Source organism: Cavia porcellus, unplaced genomic scaffold, assembly GCF_034190915.1.
Source record: "Cavia porcellus strain 051 isolate PalLab524CR breed Dunkin Hartley unplaced genomic scaffold, mCavPor4.1 scaffold_14, whole genome shotgun sequence".
Taxonomy (NCBI): Eukaryota; Metazoa; Chordata; class Mammalia; order Rodentia; family Caviidae; genus Cavia; species Cavia porcellus.
This window is the reverse complement of record NW_026947497.1, coordinates 64,095,983-64,114,644: the sequence shown is the minus strand read 5'-3', so window position 1 is coordinate 64,114,644 and position 18,662 is coordinate 64,095,983. Positions and strand designations below refer to the sequence as shown.

General features: G+C 58.5%; 1 protein-coding gene across 2 annotated transcripts; it reads left to right on the top strand.

Moving 5' to 3' along the window:
- Positions 1-4,181: 4,181 nt before the first annotated feature.
- On the top strand, positions 4,182-7,579 carry Myl3 (myosin light chain 3). 2 transcript variants are annotated; one of them, XM_003477033.5, is made up of 6 exons: positions 4,182-4,389; positions 6,090-6,117; positions 6,203-6,352; positions 6,564-6,737; positions 7,166-7,243; positions 7,332-7,579. In XM_003477033.5, exons 1-6 carry the CDS (start codon positions 4,249-4,251, stop codon positions 7,358-7,360), a joined length of 600 nt encoding a protein of 199 aa, XP_003477081.1. In that variant the 5' UTR covers positions 4,182-4,248; the 3' UTR covers positions 7,361-7,579. The 2 variants fall into 2 exon arrangements, with proteins under 2 accessions (XP_003477081.1, XP_063117142.1); XM_063261072.1 differs by lacking the exon at positions 4,182-4,389 and adding an exon at positions 5,763-5,813.
- Positions 7,580-18,662: the final 11,083 nt, after the last annotated feature.

Below are 18,662 nucleotides of genomic sequence, written 5' to 3'. Positions count from 1 at the left end.
CACAAGGTTGGAGCATCTGGTCCCAGTCAGCACAGTGGGCAGAGGGAGGGGCCCGCCCGAGCCAGGACAGAGTTGTCTGTGTGTGGTGTGGGACAGTGCAGATGGCCTGGGATGCAAGGGCAGAGGCTGTCCTCTGACCCCATCATCCTGGGAAGCTGTTGTTGCCTGGGTACAGGGTGGGGAAACTGAGGCTGGGAGAAAGGGAGAGCAGCCAGGGCCGTAGAAGCCCGGGAGTCTCCCTCCTCACCCTCGGCAGTTTCCCATCTTTTAAGCCCTGGGCTGTGCCTCTGGGAAGCCGGCCACATCCTGTTGGTGGCAGAGCAGCTCTGCTGGGAAGTCCTTGTTGGAGTCGGGCTTTCACACATGGCTTCAGAGCCATGGGGTGGCATGGACTGGCCCAGACAGTCATCTCCTGGGCCTGGGCCCGCGCCTACCTCACGCTGCCTCTGGCCAAGATAGCAAGGTGGCCCTCACCGCCACTGGCTTGCTTGGTCCCCCCATCTGTGCTGTAGGCGGGACCCCTGGAGCCCCAGGCGGGGATATCATGGGCACCCGGTGTGAAGTAAGGGTTGCGTCTCAGTGGACATGGGTGCACGTGTCTGGCAAGTGAGTGGCAGCCAGGACAGGCCTGGGACCTGCCGCATGGCAACATTTGACCTACTTCTACGGCCCTGGGTCTGGCCCAGGCCGCGTTCTCGACTCCTCCGGGAAGTGTGGGCCTGCGGCCCAGCCCAGGGGCTGTGGGCCAGGAGGGGCGGGCCAGGAGGGGCGGGCCAGGGCGGGCGGGCGGGCAGCCTGTGGCTGGGCAGGAGTGCAGTGGGAGCCTGATCGCCTCCTCCCTGCCTCTGGCTTTGGGGCCTGAGGGACGGCCCCCTGTCATACAGACTCGTGGCCACCATAGCCCAAGCTTCCAGGTGGGCTTGGGGCAGTGTGCACAGGACCGGGAAGTCAGCCAGGCACCCACCTCCAAGGCTTGTGGGGCTGATCGATCTGCAGGGCATCGGGCAGTGCCAATCTAGACAGCCCTCGGCCTCCACCTACTTCTGGATCTGGGGGTTGGGTTTGGGGTTACGGTTCTGGAGTTTGAAGTCCGAGTCCGGCTCTGGAGCATGGGTTTAGACTCCTAAGCCCTGGGGTGTGGCCTCTGCCTCTAAAGTCCAGATTTGGTGGCCTGGGCTTCAGAGTCTGGGTTCTGGGTTTGGGGTTCTTAGTGTGGAGTTTGGTCCTGGACTCTGAGTTCTGGGGTCTGAGTTTGGGGTAAGACCTGAGTCTAAAGTCCAGGTTGGGGTTCCAGGTTTGAACCCAAAGCTGGTTCCTGTCCCTGACCTGCCGTCTGCCTTGTCCCAGCTGCTGAGAAGTGTCTCAGCCAGGGATGGGGTGGCAGGGAGGGCCAACCTGGGCCACAGTGGGTGTGGGGGGCAGCCGGGGGCCCTCTGTGGTCCCCAGAGCTCTTGCCTGTCATGCAACGACACCCCATCTCCCCTCACCCCACTCCAGGAGGGGCTCAGGAGGGGTTTATCCCCCCAGTAAGGTGTGAGCAGATGGGAGATGTGGGACATTTGTTCCTGCAAGGTTTACTGAGTGTCTGGGGATGTGGGTGACACTTCTGCTGGGACAGATGGAGTCCACGGGAGGGAGGGAGGGTTCGGCTACAGGACAGGTTAACAAGGGGGCACTCATGGCAGGGTACACAGGGACAGGAGCCAGCAGATGGCAGGATGGTCTGGGGAGGCTGCCTGGAGGAGTTGGCGTCTTGCTGAGATCAGAGTGACAAGGAGCTTTTGGTGGCCAGAGTCCCCGGCAAGGGACCACAGGGGGAGGCCCAGTCTGTGCAGACCCGGGAGAGGGAAGCACTGCAGAGAAGACTGGTGTGGCCAGGACTCTCCTGCCTCAGCCTACTGGCCTTCAGAAGTCGGCACTTACATTGTCCCCAGCATGGCCCCCAGGGGGGCTCTGAAGCACAACATGAGGGAACACCACTGGACATCAGAGCTGGGTCTTCGGAAGGGGAAGATGCAGGACCCTCTGGCGCTCTAGGTCCCTCAGGCCCTGCAGGATCTTCTGAGCCATCATTCTGTAACTGGGACCCAGCAGGGAAGGTGTGACCCGCTGGCTCCACTGCTTGCCCCCCCTCCCCCATCCTGGTAGCAGTTCTGTTGACCGATGAGTCTCTGCTGGGGACTGGGCCTCTCTTGTTTTTTTTTTTGTTGTTGTTGTTTTTGTGTTGTTTTGAGACACAGTCTCTATATAGTTGAGGCTGGTCTGGAACCCCTAGATATCCCCTGCCTCAGCTTCTCCAGTGGTGAGCTCACAGACGTGCACCACTGTGCCCAGCAATTGCTGCAGGTTTGAGGTATCCAGTGGCCAGGTCTGGGCTCCCATGTCCGGCTGGCCTCCATCTGAGGGTACTTGCAGGCCATACCTGCCCGGTGGATGAAGAGAGGGAATCAGGGTGCCATTGCCCTCTGTCCATGCACAGGGTAGAGGTCAGTGTGTGTCACCCACATGCCACACTGAGGTTCTCCTGGGGAACAGTTCAGAGGCTCTGGGTGGCTAGGTGGTGTGCGGCCTGGGCTGGGTTAGCAATTATGAATGAAAGTGGACCAGGTCATACCTTGGCGCCAGTGCCCGCCATGGGTCATCCAAGAATCGTCCATTCTGTGTGTCAGCAGGCTGGGCCAGCACTGTCCGGAGGGCACTGGCCGTGCCCCATGCTGTCCCCACTTCTTGGAGCTCCTGGCTGTCTCTGTGGACCCTCCCCCACTCTTTCTTGCCAAACATCTGGGAGAAAAGTGAAAAACGTGCCCCCCCCAGCCCCGGATGTTGTGAGATTTCCAGATGTGGGGTGTTCTGCCCTCCAGATGAGGCGAGGAATGTGTCCCAGGGGGAGGCCCCTAGCCCTAGACTGCTGTCCCGTCCAAGTGAGCTGAGTCAGGGCTGAGGAGGACCTGGAGTGGCCATAGGGGACCCAGGTGGAGATGATGGAACATTGTCCTCTCAGCTGGGCTGCACCCCTGAGTGCCCCAGAAACGCCCCTGGAGTCTGGGGGCGGGAGCACTGCCTCTGAAGTTGCTATCAAAGGCTCTTGGTGCTTAAAAATAACCAGGGGCCCCTACCCCCACCATCCCCAGCACCAGGCTGGGCAGGGGCTGGGCCCAATGTGTGTGCAAGATGTCCCTGAGCTCTGTGGCTTGGTCTAGGGGCCTCATGCTGCCTCAGCCGCCCACTGGCCCACAGAGTGGCCCAGGCAAACTGTGCTGTGTTCCTGCCCCCAGAATGGGCACTTGGGGTGGCTACAGGAATGAGGATGAGCTTGGGCTGGCACCGGGGCACCCCCTGCCCAGTTGTGGGCATCTCTGAGATGCAGGCTCCCCCAGGATCCTTAGCCAGGGCTGCAGCTGCCTGTTTCAGAGACACACACTAGTTCCTAGACTGCAGCGGCACACACGAGTAATCCCAGCCTTCTGGGAGGCTGAGGCAGGAGAATGGCAAGTTGGAGCCCAGCCTGGGCAACTTAGTAAGTCGCTGTCTCTAAATAAACAAATAAAAATAAAAAGGGCTGGGGATGTAGTTCCATGTAAAGGCCCTGGGTTCCAATCCCAGCACTAGGAAAACCAAACCAAACCATCTAAATAGAAGCACCCGGCGGCAGGGTCCCGAACACACACGTCAGCCAGCACAGACAGGCACACAGACGACCCCCTGACACACAGAGGCGGCACCAGACCCCACCGCACACATGTTCCAGACAGCACGCACCAGAGCACATGGAGCCTCCATGCTGGTGCCTGGAAGCAGATCCAGGGGCAGATGGACACAGGGCGTCCAGGCCGGAGGGCAAGCGTGGCTCAGACAGTGGGGTATCCTGCCCCCAGCTGCACACACTAATCCAGGGACTTTTCCTCTCCAGGCTACTGACCTGCAGCAGTCCGGGGCATGTATGCACACGAGTGTGGGTGCCTGTGTGTGCCCAGCATCGGCCTCTGCCCTGCTTCACCCCCCCTCTGCCCAACAGGTGATTGGGAGGAATAGAGAGCCCTCCCTCCCCCCATTCCCAGGCTGAACAATGCCCTCTCCAGGCCCCAAAATAGCCCCTGAGCCTCACCAATGTCCTTTTATGGCCCTATCCCTATTGTGCCCAGTGGGGGTGGGGCGGGGTCAGAGGTGTCCAGGAGGATAAAGCCCTGGGGCAGGGCTACCCTGCTGCCTGCATCCTCCTCCACCGCCCTCACTGAGCTCACAGCCCCCATGGCCCCCAAAAAGCCGGATCCCAAGAAGGAAGATGCCAAGGCCAAAGTGGCCCCGGCCCCCGCCCCCGCTCCCGCACCTGCACCTGCGCCGGAGCCTGAGCGCCCCAAGGAGGTCGAATTCGATGCTTCTAAGATCAAGGTGGGCATGGGCAGGAGCTGGGCTGGGCTGGGACAGGCAGAGAGTGGAGCCCCTGGAAGAAGACTGGGGTGGGGGAAGGTGAGGACGCCAAGGGGACATAGGAGCTGTGGCAGGAGGGGTGGTGGTCAGACATGGGGCAGGACCGGCCGGCACTGCAGGGAGACCATGCCTGTGGAGTCTGGATTGGGTTTGGAACGGAAGGGCTTTTCGGTGGCCCTGAAAGCTGACTGTCCCTTCTCCTGGGACTTCGCATCTTTTCAGGGGAAGTGGGGAGGTCCCTGAGGCAGCTACCCCGAGCTCCAAGATCCCCGTAACCAGGGAGGTGTCTTCCTTGGCCAGCTGAGGTCCCCTGTCCATGCCAACTCTCCTAGAGGGGCAAAGCAGAGAGCAAGCAGAGCAGCCCTGCCAGCTGGGCCACACTCACCCCTGCCAAGATCCCTGAGGCAGAGCCGTTTGGGTCAGGCCGGGCCTCAACGTTCAGGGGGAGAGGTTGAGGCACAGGCTGGGGAGGGAGGTCTGCATAGTCCTGAAGGAAGTGGGCGGTGGGGCTCTGACTGGTGGCCCCAGGAACCCTTCCTGGCGGGAAGTCCTTGCTGGAGTCTAAACTTGGAGGCCAAGTGTGACTCCCACCTGTGGCATTCGCATAGCAGCACGCTTGGCTCCTGCCCTTCCATGCCACCTGGCTGCCTCCCTAGGACCGCGGAGCCCTTCCAGCCCCGCCTGCCCAGCAAGAGAGGCACCCACAAGGCGGGCCACTTCCTTCCCTTACGCCCTTCCCAGAGCCCCTTTCTGTGTCTGTGGCAACGAGGGTCCTGTCCTGAGCCTGCTCCAAGACCTCCATGATGAGCTCCCTGGGAGCCCAGGTCCTCCGCCACTCTCTGCCTGTGCCCTCTGTCTTGTGGGCTCCATTTGTCCTGCACCCCGAGTTGGCACTATCTGGTCTCACCAGCTCTGAGGTGGGCACAGATTCCCCTGTGAGGTTCGGACCTAGAGGCCCTTCTGTGGCCCCTGGGACCCCAGGCTGGCCGGTGAGAGCAGGGGACCAAGTCCCTTTCTGATGAAGAGAGCTCTCAGGGGCCCAGGCATGAATGCCGACTCGTTCCCCCAACTCGAGGAGGGACCGCAGGGCAGGGTGGCAGGTGGGGGTTTCCCGGCACTGGTGGGCACCCAGAGCTTAGAGTGGCTCCAAGGAAGAAGTGGAGGGAGAGGCACTACGCGCGTCCCCTTCTCAGAGCTCCTTCCCTGGCCTAACCTTGAACTCTGGAGGGTGATGACAGGGATAAAAATAGACCTAGTGTCAGGTGAGGAGGGGGCATCGGGTCCCAGGAGGCTTCCTGGCTTGGAGTGGCCGTGATTTGGCCTCTGCAGACGGTTGGCAGCAGAGCCCCATGCTGCACCGGGATGGGGCTGTCCCAGGGTCACAGGTGAGGGCAGGGCTGCAGGGGGCACACACGGAGACACGTGTCCACGCCAAGCTCTGTGGCAGAGCCCATCTGGTGGCCTTGGGGAATCTGTTTAGAAGCAGGACCTTCCTCCCTTCCTCTTCAGGAAGCAATGGGGTCTGAGAGGCAAGGCCATGGGGTTGCACAGGGACAAGAGCTGGGTGGGTGACCAGGTGTGGCCAGAGGTTCTGCCTGGTGAGGCTGGGGACAGGCTGGGCTCCCAGGACCAGGTGCTCAGGGTCTTGGGGTCTTTTTCAGATCGAGTTCACCCCGGAGCAGATTGAAGGTGAGTGGGGGTCCCAGCCTGGGGCTGTGGGTCAGGCAGGGGTCCTGCCCCACTTGGGTGGCCTGCAGTTCCCCACCTCCTGCAGAGTTCAAGGAGGCCTTCACGCTGTTTGACCGCACGCCCAAGGGCGAGATGAAGATCACGTACGGGCAGTGCGGGGACGTCTTGCGGGCACTGGGCCAGAACCCCACGCAGGCGGAGGTGCTCCGAGTCCTGGGAAAGCCAAAGCAGGAAGGTAGGGGCCTTGCCTGGAGTGGGGGTGGGGTGGGGTGCCAAGGGTGCTCACGTCAAGGTGCAGGTCCAGGGAGACCTCAATTCGGCACCCTGACCCATGCCAGGGGCAGTCCGTGAGAAGGATGGGCCAGTGGGGAGAGGCACATGGTTCGGGGTTCAGCCCCCATTCAGGAGCTCTGCCCACCCCACCCCCACCCCCGCCCTGTACGCAGAGCTCAACACCAAGATGATGGACTTCGACACGTTCCTGCCCATGCTGCAGCACATCTCCAAGAACAAGGACACCGGCACCTACGAGGACTTCGTGGAGGGGCTGCGGGTCTTTGACAAGGAGGGCAACGGCACCGTCATGGGTGCCGAGCTGCGCCACGTGCTGGCCACCCTGGGTGAGGCCGCCTGCCTGCCCCACACTGCGGGGCCCGAAACGGGCAGACTGACAATCAAGGTCCTTCGGGCAGGGAATAAAGAAAGAGTGTTGGAGCCTGGTATTGCTGGTAGCCATCACATGCCTGTGAGGCCAGCACTCTGGGAGGCTGAGGCAGGAGGATCACAAATTTGAGTCCTGCATGAGCCAGCTAGCAATTTAGGGAGATACCGAATCTGGAAATAAAAAATATAAAGTGGAGGAGGGGACTGGTCATCCAGACACCACGATGCCCAGGGCCCTCAGAAATGGGTCGATGGCCTCAGTCTGGTGGGCAGCGCTGGTGGGGGGGCCCTAGACAGCAGCTCCGCCCTTTGGAGGGACTCAGGGTCCCCCTCCCTGGCACCTCTCACCCCAGATGGTGCTGACTCAGCCCTCTGTCCCTGCCAGGTGAGAGGCTGACTGAAGACGAGGTGGAGAAGTTGATGGCCGGGCAGGAGGACTCCAATGGCTGCATTAACTATGAAGGTGGGCTCCAGGGGTCCTGGGGCCAGGGGCCAGGGGCCAGGTCCTCGGGCTTCGATGCTCAGCCCTGGCCTCCTACTCTCCTCTCCAGCATTTGTGAAGCACATCATGACCAGCTGAGCCTGCAGCGAGACCCCCGTGCCCGGCTGCCTCCACAGCCCCTACTCAGAGCCCGGGGGACCCTGCGAGTGACCGGGGCTGCCTTTGCTTTCAGGAGCTGGGAGCTGAATGGGGACGTCAGTTCCGTTCAGTGGGGAACACGGTCATCTGTGCCCCTCTGGGCTGCATTGGCCTGTACTGCTCCAGTGCGGGATCCTCAATAAATGACCATCTGCCCGCTTCTGGCTTCCTCCTCCTTCCCTTTCTCCTTCTTTTCTCTCTCTCTCCTCTCAGCTGCCCTTTCACCAGCCTCTCCAGTCCTTGGGCCATGGCCTCCCAGTGGGAGTGGGCCAGGCTGGTGGTCTCCCAGGTCCCCCCCTTGCTCCCGCCCTCCCTCCTATCGTGACCCACGGGTGCCACTGAGAGCGCGGTCTGCGTGATGACCCCATGACTGAGCTGGAGCTGTGTGTCCCAGGCAGACAAGCTGAGCTGGGGACATGGTGGCCCTGCCCTGTGTGTCTGGAGCACCATCCCCCAGCTGCCAGAGTCAGACGGAGACACTGAGGCTATCAGCTTGTGGGGAGCCCTAGGGAGGGGTAGAGGCCTCAAGGGACGACCTCCCAGGACCCCCAGTGGGCTCCTCAGCCTGCACTTCTCAGTGGAAGGCAGCTGGGACCCCTTAGCGAAGGCAGCAAAACACGTGACCACCTCTGTCCTCATCTCCTTGCCCAGGAGAGCATTTGGGGCGGCTTCCTGAGGGGTGGTCCACCCCGTGAGGGCAGGAGACAGCGGGCATCGGTGCACGTGGGAGACCTGTCAATGTGTGTGTGCCTGTGGTGGAGGGTGCACAGGGGTGTGTGTGCCCTGTGCCCAGGCACCTGATGGTGCTTCCTCCTGTGGCACCTGCCGCAGGCCAGGCTCTGCTGGGCATCAGGAGCAGTGTGGGGCATGTGTGCAGCCTGACTGGTGGCTGACAACAGGGAGGGCCAGCGTGGGCAGCAGGCTCCTGTAATCCCACACTGGAGAGGCTGAGGCAGGAGCATTACTGAGCGTATGAGTGTGACATTGGTGATGGTAACCACTGGACAGAGACTCATAGGACAGGTGCAATCGTATGATATATAAAGAACTCCTACCAAGCAACAAAACCCCCAGGTAACCTGACTAAAAACGGGGCGGAGGAATAAAATGTCTGTGAAGAGGACATGGTGGGGCCGGGGAGACGGGCAGAGGCGCTGGCTCTCAGTGATCCTTGGGATGAGGTGGATTGGAGCCATTTTCGGGAATGGAAACGGTGCGGCCACTGTGGAAATCAGGACCCCAGGCCGCAAAACATTAAACATGGAATTACCTGTGACCGAGCTGCTCTGCATCTGAGTTCAAACCAGGAAGGGCTGGAGGTAGGATTGCAAGCTGGCATTTGCCTGCCCCTGTTCACAGCAGCCTGGCTCACACCAGCCAGGCAGTGGAAAGGACCCAGATGTGCCTGGGCGGATGAACAGACAGCAGAATGTAGCAATCGCATGGTAGAATATTACTCAGCCTGTGAAAGGAAGCAGCACCAGCTGACACAGATGGCCGAGGGTGGATTTGCACGGGCTGGGTAGCTCCAGGAGTTTCCTTTTGGTATTTTTGAGACACGGTTTTACTATTTAATTAAGTCTGGCCTTAACTCACAGTGATCCTCCTGCCTCAGCCTCTCTAATGCTGGGATTAAAGGAGCCTGCTGTCCCCCATCCCTGTCTTCATGTGTGAACCAGGGTGGGAAGGCTGGGTTGATAGTGGGGACAGGCTGGGCGTGGCATCTGAATCGTGCTGGTCTGCACTGTCTGGTCCCCTTGCTGAGACTCTGAGAGTGTCTGGAGTTGGCTGTGGTGGCACACGCCTGTAATCCCAGCACTGGGGAGGTTGAGACAGGAGGGTCACTTCGAGTTCAAGGCCAGTTAGTGAAACCCTGACACCAGGGCCATGGTACCACTCTGGGGCCTTCTGCCTGTCATACACAGCTGTGCTGAAGGTGACCCTCCTCCTGCCTCAGCATCCTCCGCTGGGGTGTGTGTGCAATGTGTGTGCGTGTGCGAGCTGTGCATGTGTCACGTATGCACATCTGTGCCGGGGAGGGTGTGTGCATGTCTGTTGGTGCATGCGGCGTGTACGCCGTTGGCCGCTGTGTGCAGGAGTTGTGTGCGTGTGTCGGCTGTGCTGAGTCAGCCCTGTGCTGGGTGGGCAGTGCTGCCAGCCGGCCTGTGGCCTCCCCACAGTTGCATAAACCCTGATCCCCACTCCCCTCGAGCAGGGTGGTCTGGCCCATGACCCACCGCTAGAGGACAGGTTGGGAAGGGGAGAGGGCTTGTCCCCCCAGACCCCCCTACCCACCTGACTGGGCACCCTGGTACTCTCCAAGGTGACAAGCAGGCGGGCGCCCCTTCCAGGCCGGCAGAACCAGGGTCGGGAGGTGGGTCGAGGGCAGAGTGCAGCCTCGGGACTCTGGGCCAGGCCTAAGTCATCCTACAGAAAGCCAGTGACACCATGGGCAGTGACCCTCCGAGGGACTATAGTCTCAAGGCGGATATTCGGGGTCCAGAACTTGAACCCAAAGGACAGAGAACTGTGGGAGCTGGGTCATGATGGGACTGGAGCAAATGGTCCCCCTCCCTGCTGCTCTGATGTCTTGCACGGCCACCCGTGGCTCTTGGCAGCCTGTCACTTCCTGTGTCCTCTCTCCCAGCTGCCACCCTTCCCCTGGGAGATGAGGGTCAGGTCACGTGCAATGGGGTGCAGGAAGGGCAAAGATGAAGTGGGCTGAAGTCAGGCCAGGACATGAAGTCTGGCAGTGGACAAAAGTTTCCTCTGGTCACTAGCAGGAAGGACAGGGGTCCATGGGTACGAAAGCCAGAACCGTGGGCTCAAAGCACCGAGGCAGAGGGATCCCCGGGAGCTGATGGAGGCTGCAGGAGGAATTCAGTTGTGGAGAAAAGGACCAGACGAAGCTATGCATGAAGTTGGGGCTAGGAGCCGGGCGTAGTGGTGCACACCCATAACCCCAGCATTCGGGAGGCTGAAGCAGGACGGTCACTGGGGGTTCAAGGCCAGCCTGGGCTACATAGTGGGACCCTGTCTCAAAAAGCCAAAACCAAAACTAAATCCAAAATAACAACAATAAACAACAAAACCCCCAAAGCAACAAAAACAAAAGAAGAAGGAATCAGGTGGAGGGAGGAGGAGCCCACAGGAACCTGTGATATCTGACAGGCAACCCCTCGGGGTGCTTTGGTGGAAAGGGCCATGGATGGGCTTTCTGGGGACAGGGCCCTCTCTCAGAGCCTTCGTGCAGTCCCCCCAGGGACTGGAGAGCCCAGGCCTCGAACTCCTGGCTGCCAGAGTTCTCCTAAGCCCCTCCCACCCAGCCCCTGGCCCACCCTGGCCCACCCTGGCCCATGGTGGGGTTATTTGCTCTCCAGTCTCCCACAGCCAAAACATCCTGGTTTGCCGAGTGCTGATGGAGCACGGCTGGAGAGTGGTGTGTGCGGCCTACGGGGTCCCCAGCCCCGCTGTGCCAGCCAGGGTCCAGGACAGCCTGCCTAGGGATGCCTGCAGGCCTGCTGTTTGCTTCCATCTCCTGCTCTTTTTCTGATCTGGGTGGGGGGCACACACCTCACATGTTCCCTGAAGCCATGCAGAGAAGTGGGAGGTCAGAGCCCTCTTGAGGGGCTGGTGAGTAGGGATTCCAGAGACAGCAGACAGCCTGGGACAACTGAGGTCTTGTCTGTCAGCTTCTGGGTTTTTATTTTTGATTTTTTTGGAGGCAGGTTCTCAATGTGTAGCCCAGGCTGGCCTTGAACTTGAGATTCCCCCTGCCTCGGCCTCTGGAGTGCTGGGACTGCAGGTGTGCCCCACCACGCCTGGTGCTGCCTGGTTTGCGTACTTTGATCCATCTGGGCACTGCCTTGTGGTCAACACTCTTGTGCGTGGGGCTGGAAGCCTCTGTCTTCCCTCCCATGAAGTTACAGAGGCTGTGGCAAGGCGATCTGAAACGTAACCCCAGCTCCTGAGCCGGGGAGGTGGTGAGCTCCTTGGCCTGCGGGGTGTGCAAGCCTGGGGTCCTGTCCTAGCCAGGAAAGCTGCCAGAGGGGACGCTGCCCCGGAGCAGTGGGAAGAGTTGTATGTCCCAGATTCCAGTGCCGGCTGCCCCTCCCAGGAAGTGCTCTCGCTCTCCATGAAGCACCGTCTGCCCAGCTTGGGGTCCTCTCTCCTCCCTAGCACAGCCCGCCATGCTGCTTTCTACCAGGGTGTTTTTTGTTTACAGATGACAGTGATGGTCAGCGGTAGCTTTTTCCTTCCCATAACTTTACTTGACAAACCAAGAATTGACAAAGTCAGTTTTAAGTTTCATGATTTAGTTTGGATATAAACTGCTGTGTATCAGACCAATCATCCTCCCATCTATCCGTCATCCATTCACCCACCCATCTGTCCGTCCATCCATCCACCCACTCACTTGTCCACTCATCTGTCTATCCATTCATCCCTCCATCCATCCATCTGCCTATCCCATGCAGCATTTGTCCATCATCCATCCATCTGTCCATCTGTCCACCCCAGCCCCCATCTACCTGTCCATTTGCCCATCTCTCCACCCATGCAGCAACTGCCTAGCCATCAGTCCATCTATTCAGCTGTCCATCCACTGACCCTCTACCCCATTTACCTGTACATTTGTCTATCTGTCCACCTATACAGCATTTGTGCATCCATCTGTCCATCTATTCACCCATCCACCCACTCACTCTGCATCTACCTGTCCATTTGTCCATCTGTCTTACCCATGCAGCATCTGTCTTTCCATTCATTCATCCATCCTTCTGTCCTGTAGCTACCTGGTGCTCACTGGGCTCCCCTGCCATGGGTATGGGGTGTACTGCCCCTGCAGGAGGCACAGTGCAGTCTGGCCCTGTGCATGGGGCAGTGGAAGAAGAAGACCCCTTTCTGGGACTGTCTGGGCCCATGATAGTCTTGGACCACAGAACACTATGCCTGTTGCCACCTCTGGGGCCTGAGGCTGGAAGTGGGGAGCCCCAGCCACAGCACAGAGGTGGGGGACAGGGATGGGGTGTTGATAGCAGTCACGGAGAGAAGGCATGGGCTTAGCGTGCCCAGCCCAGATGGCGCTCTGAGCGGAGAGAGCTGCACATCTCTGCTCAGTTACCTTCTCGTCCCAGCACTCTCAGATGGGCCACCTCTACCTCTAGTGCCAGAGGGGCTGAGGCGCGACCTTCCCTACCCATCCCCCATCACTACAGTCAGTACCTAGCACCCACGGAGCCTATGCCCTGGCTGGCATCTGCAACGTCTGTCTGTGTGTGTGGCCAGTGCTTCCAGACCTGTCCAGCTGCCCCGAGCGTGTGAGGAGGGAGCCCTTATGTTGTTTTCCTCTTGTGGGTCCCATGTTCACCAACTGAAGACTTTGCCCCAAACTTTGCCAGGCAAGAAAGGGCCTCAGACACCAATCTGCTGCTGGCTTGAATGCCCCGAGCGACAGGATTCTCATCCCTTGCTGAGCCAGCGTGTACAGACAGCTTTCTGGCAAAACACAGATGCCTCCCCATCACAGTTCTCTGAAATGAGGTTCCCAAATCTGTCCCCCTAACTCAGTGGGGCTCACTGTGTTAGCACCCTGAGTAGTCAGGGACCCTGAGAATTGTCCTATGCCTGCCCCAAACTGGCTGTGTGTTACAGACAAACCACCGAAGTCCCTGTGTGGAAAGCAGACCAGAATGTGAAAAAAGGGGAGGGGCAGTGATGGGGTACACAGTGGGGGCTTGAGTTCAGGTGCAGGCTGTCAGAGGTGCCCATGGCCCCATCCATCTCCTGGCCTCAGTTCCCCTGCTGTGCTGACCTGGAGGTGTGGGGCACGCATGTGCCCTGGCCAGGCCTCCTCCAGACTGAGCTTTGGGCTGGGGGTGATTGGGGAGCGGGGAGGCGACAGCTGCTTTGAAATGTGGAGAATAATAAAGCCAGGAATGTCTGAGCTCAGGGGAAAAAATAACCCCCACTGGCCTGCTCCCGGGCCTCCCACCCAGCTGGGTCTCGTGAATTAAGCCCAGGGAGGCCCGTTTCATGTGGGGGTGTGGGCCAGGGAGCAAAAGGCGCCTAATAAGAAACAGGGTTCTGTACTCCTTCCGAGATCTGCATGGGGGAAGCGATAGGTGCCAACCCAGCCCCATGCTGGCACCCGACCCCCAGCTGGTGCTGACATATACCCTGAGAGGCCAGGAGAGGGTTGGAGGCATAGTGGACTGTGAGAGCCTCTCCTCACCCCCTTCCACATGCAGCCACCTTGTTCTTTATTTAGCAGGCCTAGGGACTGAGCCCAGGGCCTTTGCACTGAGCTGTATCCTCAGCCTTTTTTAATTTTTTAATTTTGAGACAGGATCTTGCTAAGTTGCTAAGTCAGCCAGGCTGGGCTCCAATTGGTGATTCTCCTGCCTCTGCCTCCCAGAGAGCTGGGGTTACAGGTGTGCACCACCGCAGCTAGCTCACAAGCATTTACTGGGCACTGGCAGGCTGCCCCGGGGCTGGGCTGATGGAAACCCCAAGGCCTACACCCCTGCTTCTAGTCTCTGCACACTCACCCCTTCCCTCTGTCTATGTGAGGTCCCATACTCCTCAGGGTCTGGTGGCTGGGAGGGTCTGAAGGTTCTATGGTTTATAGGCTCCCCCTCCGCTAACTCCAATCTGCTTCCGCCGGGAAACCTCACCACCCAATAGAGCCTTCCCACATTCTGCTTCCTTTCCCTGCTCTGCCTGCAAGACCCAGCAGACCTCTGTGGAGGGAGAGCAAAGTAAACCAGGCTCAGAGAGACACATGTCACACGCTCTCCCTAATGTGTGGCATCTAAAAGAGATGTCAAGAAAGTGGAAGGCACGGCTAGGTATGGTGGTGCACGCCTGGAATCACAGCACATGGGAGGCTGAGGCAGGAGAGTTTGGTGTCAGCCTGAGCTGAATGAGTGAGTTCAAGGCCAGCCTGAACTACACAGTGAGACCCTGTCTCAAAAAATAAAAGAAAAAGCAAAGAAAGAAAGAAAGAAAGAAAGAGAGAAAGGCTGATTAAGCTGTTTTCTAAAGGACCACCCTTCCCGAGTGGCCTAGGGAACCGGAGTGGGTGGTGAGCTGTTCTGTGAGGGCTTGGTGGGGTGGAAGCCAGTGTGACTGCCCCAGGTCCCCTCCCCGACTCTGCAGGCCAAGGCAAGGCTCCCAGTTCATTTTTAAGAAGTCTGGCCCAGGGCTTGGAACTGCTAGAAATATTTTCCCCCCTGTCTCCTCTGCACCCCACCCTCTTTAATTAAAACCATTGTTTTTAAAGCATATGTTAATTAAAAAGCAAACTTGTTTTGCTAAGTAATTTGGAAGCTCTGGTTGTGCAAACCTTATTCATTCCAGTTAGAAGCATCCCTCCCCAACTGGCCCCAGTGACCTGGGACCTTGTGGCCATGGCCACCAACCACAGACACCCTTAGGTGGCCTGGTGGGGCAGATGTGCTCTGTGCCCCACCGTAGGGACATGGGGGAACAGAGTACCCCGCCAGCCTTGCACACTTTCACTTGTATCACAGTGTGCTCTGGCACCCAGGCAGGTGTGCAGACGTGACAGCGTCCCTGTCCCCATGTGATGGGAGGCCAGGGCTGCCTCTCTGGCATCTCTGGTAACCCTGGGCCACATCCGCCTGAGACTGGGACACAGGTCCCTCAGGGGAGGGTCAAGGTGAGGGCTGGCCTACAGGTGGGATACGGCACCTGCCTGGCTTCCCAAACTGTGCCAGGTTTGCGCCCTGGGATCAGGAGGTCGCTGAGGAGCTTCCTGCAGGGCAGAGTCCTCAGGGCCAGGGCCAGGAGCTGGGGCCCTAAGGTGTCCCCACCCAGGGTTGCCCCAGCTCGCTGAGGACGGCCAGTTCTTTCCTCCGCGGAGTGCAGGCCGGAGTCCTCGTGATCGCATCTCTGTGTGCATGGCCCTAGCTGGGACCCTGGTATGGTCTCCTGAGGCCCTGGGGGGCGAGGTGGGCTGGGACAGTGACCAGGAGCAGGGGAGGTGGCACTCGGCTGACCCATGTGGGACAGTCCCACCACACACACGGCTGGCCCCTCCATTGGCGCCCGTGGAGAATGTAACACCGGGACGCCAGACTAACTGGGCCCTGGGGTGGCGGGTGAGCTTCAGACGCTCGGGCCACATGGAGCACAGTCTGTTGCGCCCCCTGCAGGTCGTTGGTCCCAGCCTCTGAGGAGGGGAAGGGGACAGAGGACGGGATTCAGCGGGAGAGGGGACAAGGCTGAGCTTTCAGACGGAGGAGGGTTCCGGGACCCAGGGGTCTCACTTTGAGGGGTCCGTCCTGGGGCCCAGGTCCCCCGGCAGCACGTGGGTGTCTGCGTCCCCCACTCTACAGCCCAGCCGCAGGGTCCCCCTCCTGTCGAAATCTGTCGCGTCTTCTGGTTCCCCTGGCTCTTGATGGCTGAGTTGCCTGTTTCCTCTCCACCGCCACCGGATGGGGCTGTGTGGGGATCAGAGAGGGGCAGGTGTGGGGAGAGGTGAACCCCAGGGACCTGCCCTGGGGGCAGGGGAGCCTCCTAAGGGGTGGGGGTAGGCCCTGAGCATCCAGGGGGGCCAGGGTGAGGGATTAGAGGAGCCAACCGGGAGGCGGAAGCTGTCAGGAATGGGCAGCGATGGATTGGTGTGCCCGTGACCCAGGAATGACTGTGCTCAGGGAATGGTCAGTGCTTGCACAGATGGGGTCACCCGGGTGCTGGGGTTGCCTAAGGAGGGCTTTCCAGAACGGGGCTCCCCAGGGAGATGGGGCCAGCATCCTTAGTACAAGTGAAGTGGAAGTGAGGGGCCCCCGGTCCTGGCCAGACAGACGGTTTTTATTGTGAGACACAGTCTCATTAAGCTGTCCCAGCTGCCTCTGAAGTTGTGATCCTCCTGCCTCAGCCTCCTGAATGCTGAGGTTTGTGCTACCCTGTAACTGAGGGACAAAGGCAAAGAGACCCAGAGGAGGACACAGGGTCCAGGGGAGGATGGATCCCAGGAGCCTAGGAGGAGCAGGGAACAGGCGGCTGGACACATCTGGAGGCTGAAGATGACGTCCTTTCTGGTGGCTGTGCCTTCCAGACGAGACACCGGGGCCTTGCCGACAGCAATCACGATGACTAAGAGTGACTAATCCCGATGCCTAGTGTGTGCCAGGCATGGAGGGCCACGTTCTGCCAGTCTCTGCTAGGGCCCACGCTCTCATCAGCCTCCCATTTCCGGGATGGGTTCCCAGCGCCAGGCTCCGGCACTGAACCAGGTGGACAAAATGTGCTCACCCCCACCAGGTTCGTGGGAGCACGGGACAAGCTTCCAGAAGAGAAACCAGCTAAGGGTCCAGAAGGAGCAAGTGTGCAAATTTTAAAAGTTACTGCAATAAGAGATGCACCATCCTGGCTTTGCACACACTGGTCCCCTCGTCCGCACTGCTTTCTGCAGCAGCTCCGGAGTCCTCTTTCCTGAGGGTCTTCAGTGCCATTGTCATGGCTGCCTCAGTGTCCTGAATCTGTTCAAAATGCCGACCTTTCCTGGTCATTCTGGCTTTGGGGAAGAGCCAGGGTCACATGGTGCCAGGTCTGGAGAGTAAGGTGGGTGAGGCCCAGCCTGCCTCTCCATGGGATGCCGCTTGCCAGCAGCATTCCATCGCATGGTTTTAATCACCTCGAAAGACTCAGGAAAAAGGACTTTCAGAGCAGCTTCAGAAGGTGGCAGAGACACGGGGTCAGTGTGTGCAAAGCAGGGGGAGATGTAGATGGTGAGGGGCTTTGGGCAAGGCGTCCTTTACTGCGGCACACTGAAATCCGCACTCATATCCATGTGTTTTGATGGGCCCTCGTACACGGCTTGTCAGACTGTGGGCAATTTCCCAGGGAACCTTAGAGGAGGACGGGGTGCCTGGGTAGGCAGCATGTGGGGGGTACAGTTTTCAGGGTGCCCTGAGGAGACCTCGCTGAGGAGGTAACATTTGGGTCTAAATCAAATGTGGCTCCGCTGCCTCTTAACAGAGAATGGTTTTAACAGAACATTCATAATCAATTTCATGACAGAGAGCTCTGACTTTGATATTATCTCCCCAAAGAATTCCATTTTTCTCCTTGTAGATCTGCAATAAAAAATAGTGTTTTTCATTATATTTTGAATTTCTTTCTTGCCTTTTTTTTTTTTTTTTTTTTGAGACAGTGTCTCATCGTGCAGTCCAGGCTGGCCTTGAGCTCACTTTGTAGCTCAGGGTGGTCTCAAATTCACAATGATCCTCCTGCCTCAGCCTCCTGAGTGCCAGGATTACAGGCGTGAGCTACCATGCCCTGCCATATACCTTGAATTTCATCAGTAAAAGTTCGGTGGGAATTGGCTTTCCCTCTGTGATGTAAGTATTTATGTAGTAGTGTTAATCTTGTCTCCTGGCTCACAAAATCAATGATGTTTACTATGCAGCCTTTGCCATAAAAAGCTTACAGATTCTGGTACAGATACAGGAGGCGAAGTGGAACTGAAGCCATGAGAGGCAGGCATGCAAAAGCCCTGGGACAGGAGCAAATGAGGACCACAGGGAGCCTGCGTGGCTGTAATCTGTGAGTATGAGGTGAGAGAGAACCCTCTAGAACCCACCAGACGGCCCAAAGCCTTGTGCTGGCTCTGAGTGTGTGCATGGTTATCATTAGTGATTTCCCTTCCGTTTTCTTTTTTTCTTTTTTTTTCTTCCTCTTCTTTTTTTTAAAAATTTTTTTTTCTTCTTCTCTTTTTATCGGTACCGGGGATCAAACTCATGACCGCCTGCTTGCAAGGCAGGTGCTTATGCTAAATCTCCAGCCCCTTTCTTCTTCTTTTTTTTTTTGGTACTGAAAATCAAACTTGACCTCTCGTTTGCCAGACAGGTGCTTGTGCAGCTGAGCTAAATCCCCAACCCTTCTGGTACCTTTTCTAATTCGTGATTGGCTGAGGAGGACGTTACTGATTTTGTGCTGATCCCCCCATCCTTTTACTGTATTAGTTTTTGGCTTTTTGTTTTTGAGACAGGGTCTTGCTGTGTGGTCCAGGCTGGGCTTGAAATCAGTACATAGCCCAAGCTAGCGTTGAACTCACACTGATCCTCCTGCCTCAGCCTCCCAGAGGCTGGGGTTATGGGTGTGCACCACCATGCTCAGCAAATGTACTCCTATTAAGTGCTGGTAGGGTATTACCAGCACTTAACAGCACTTCTGTTTTGGCATTATCCTTTCTTCCGAGTTAGATATTTTC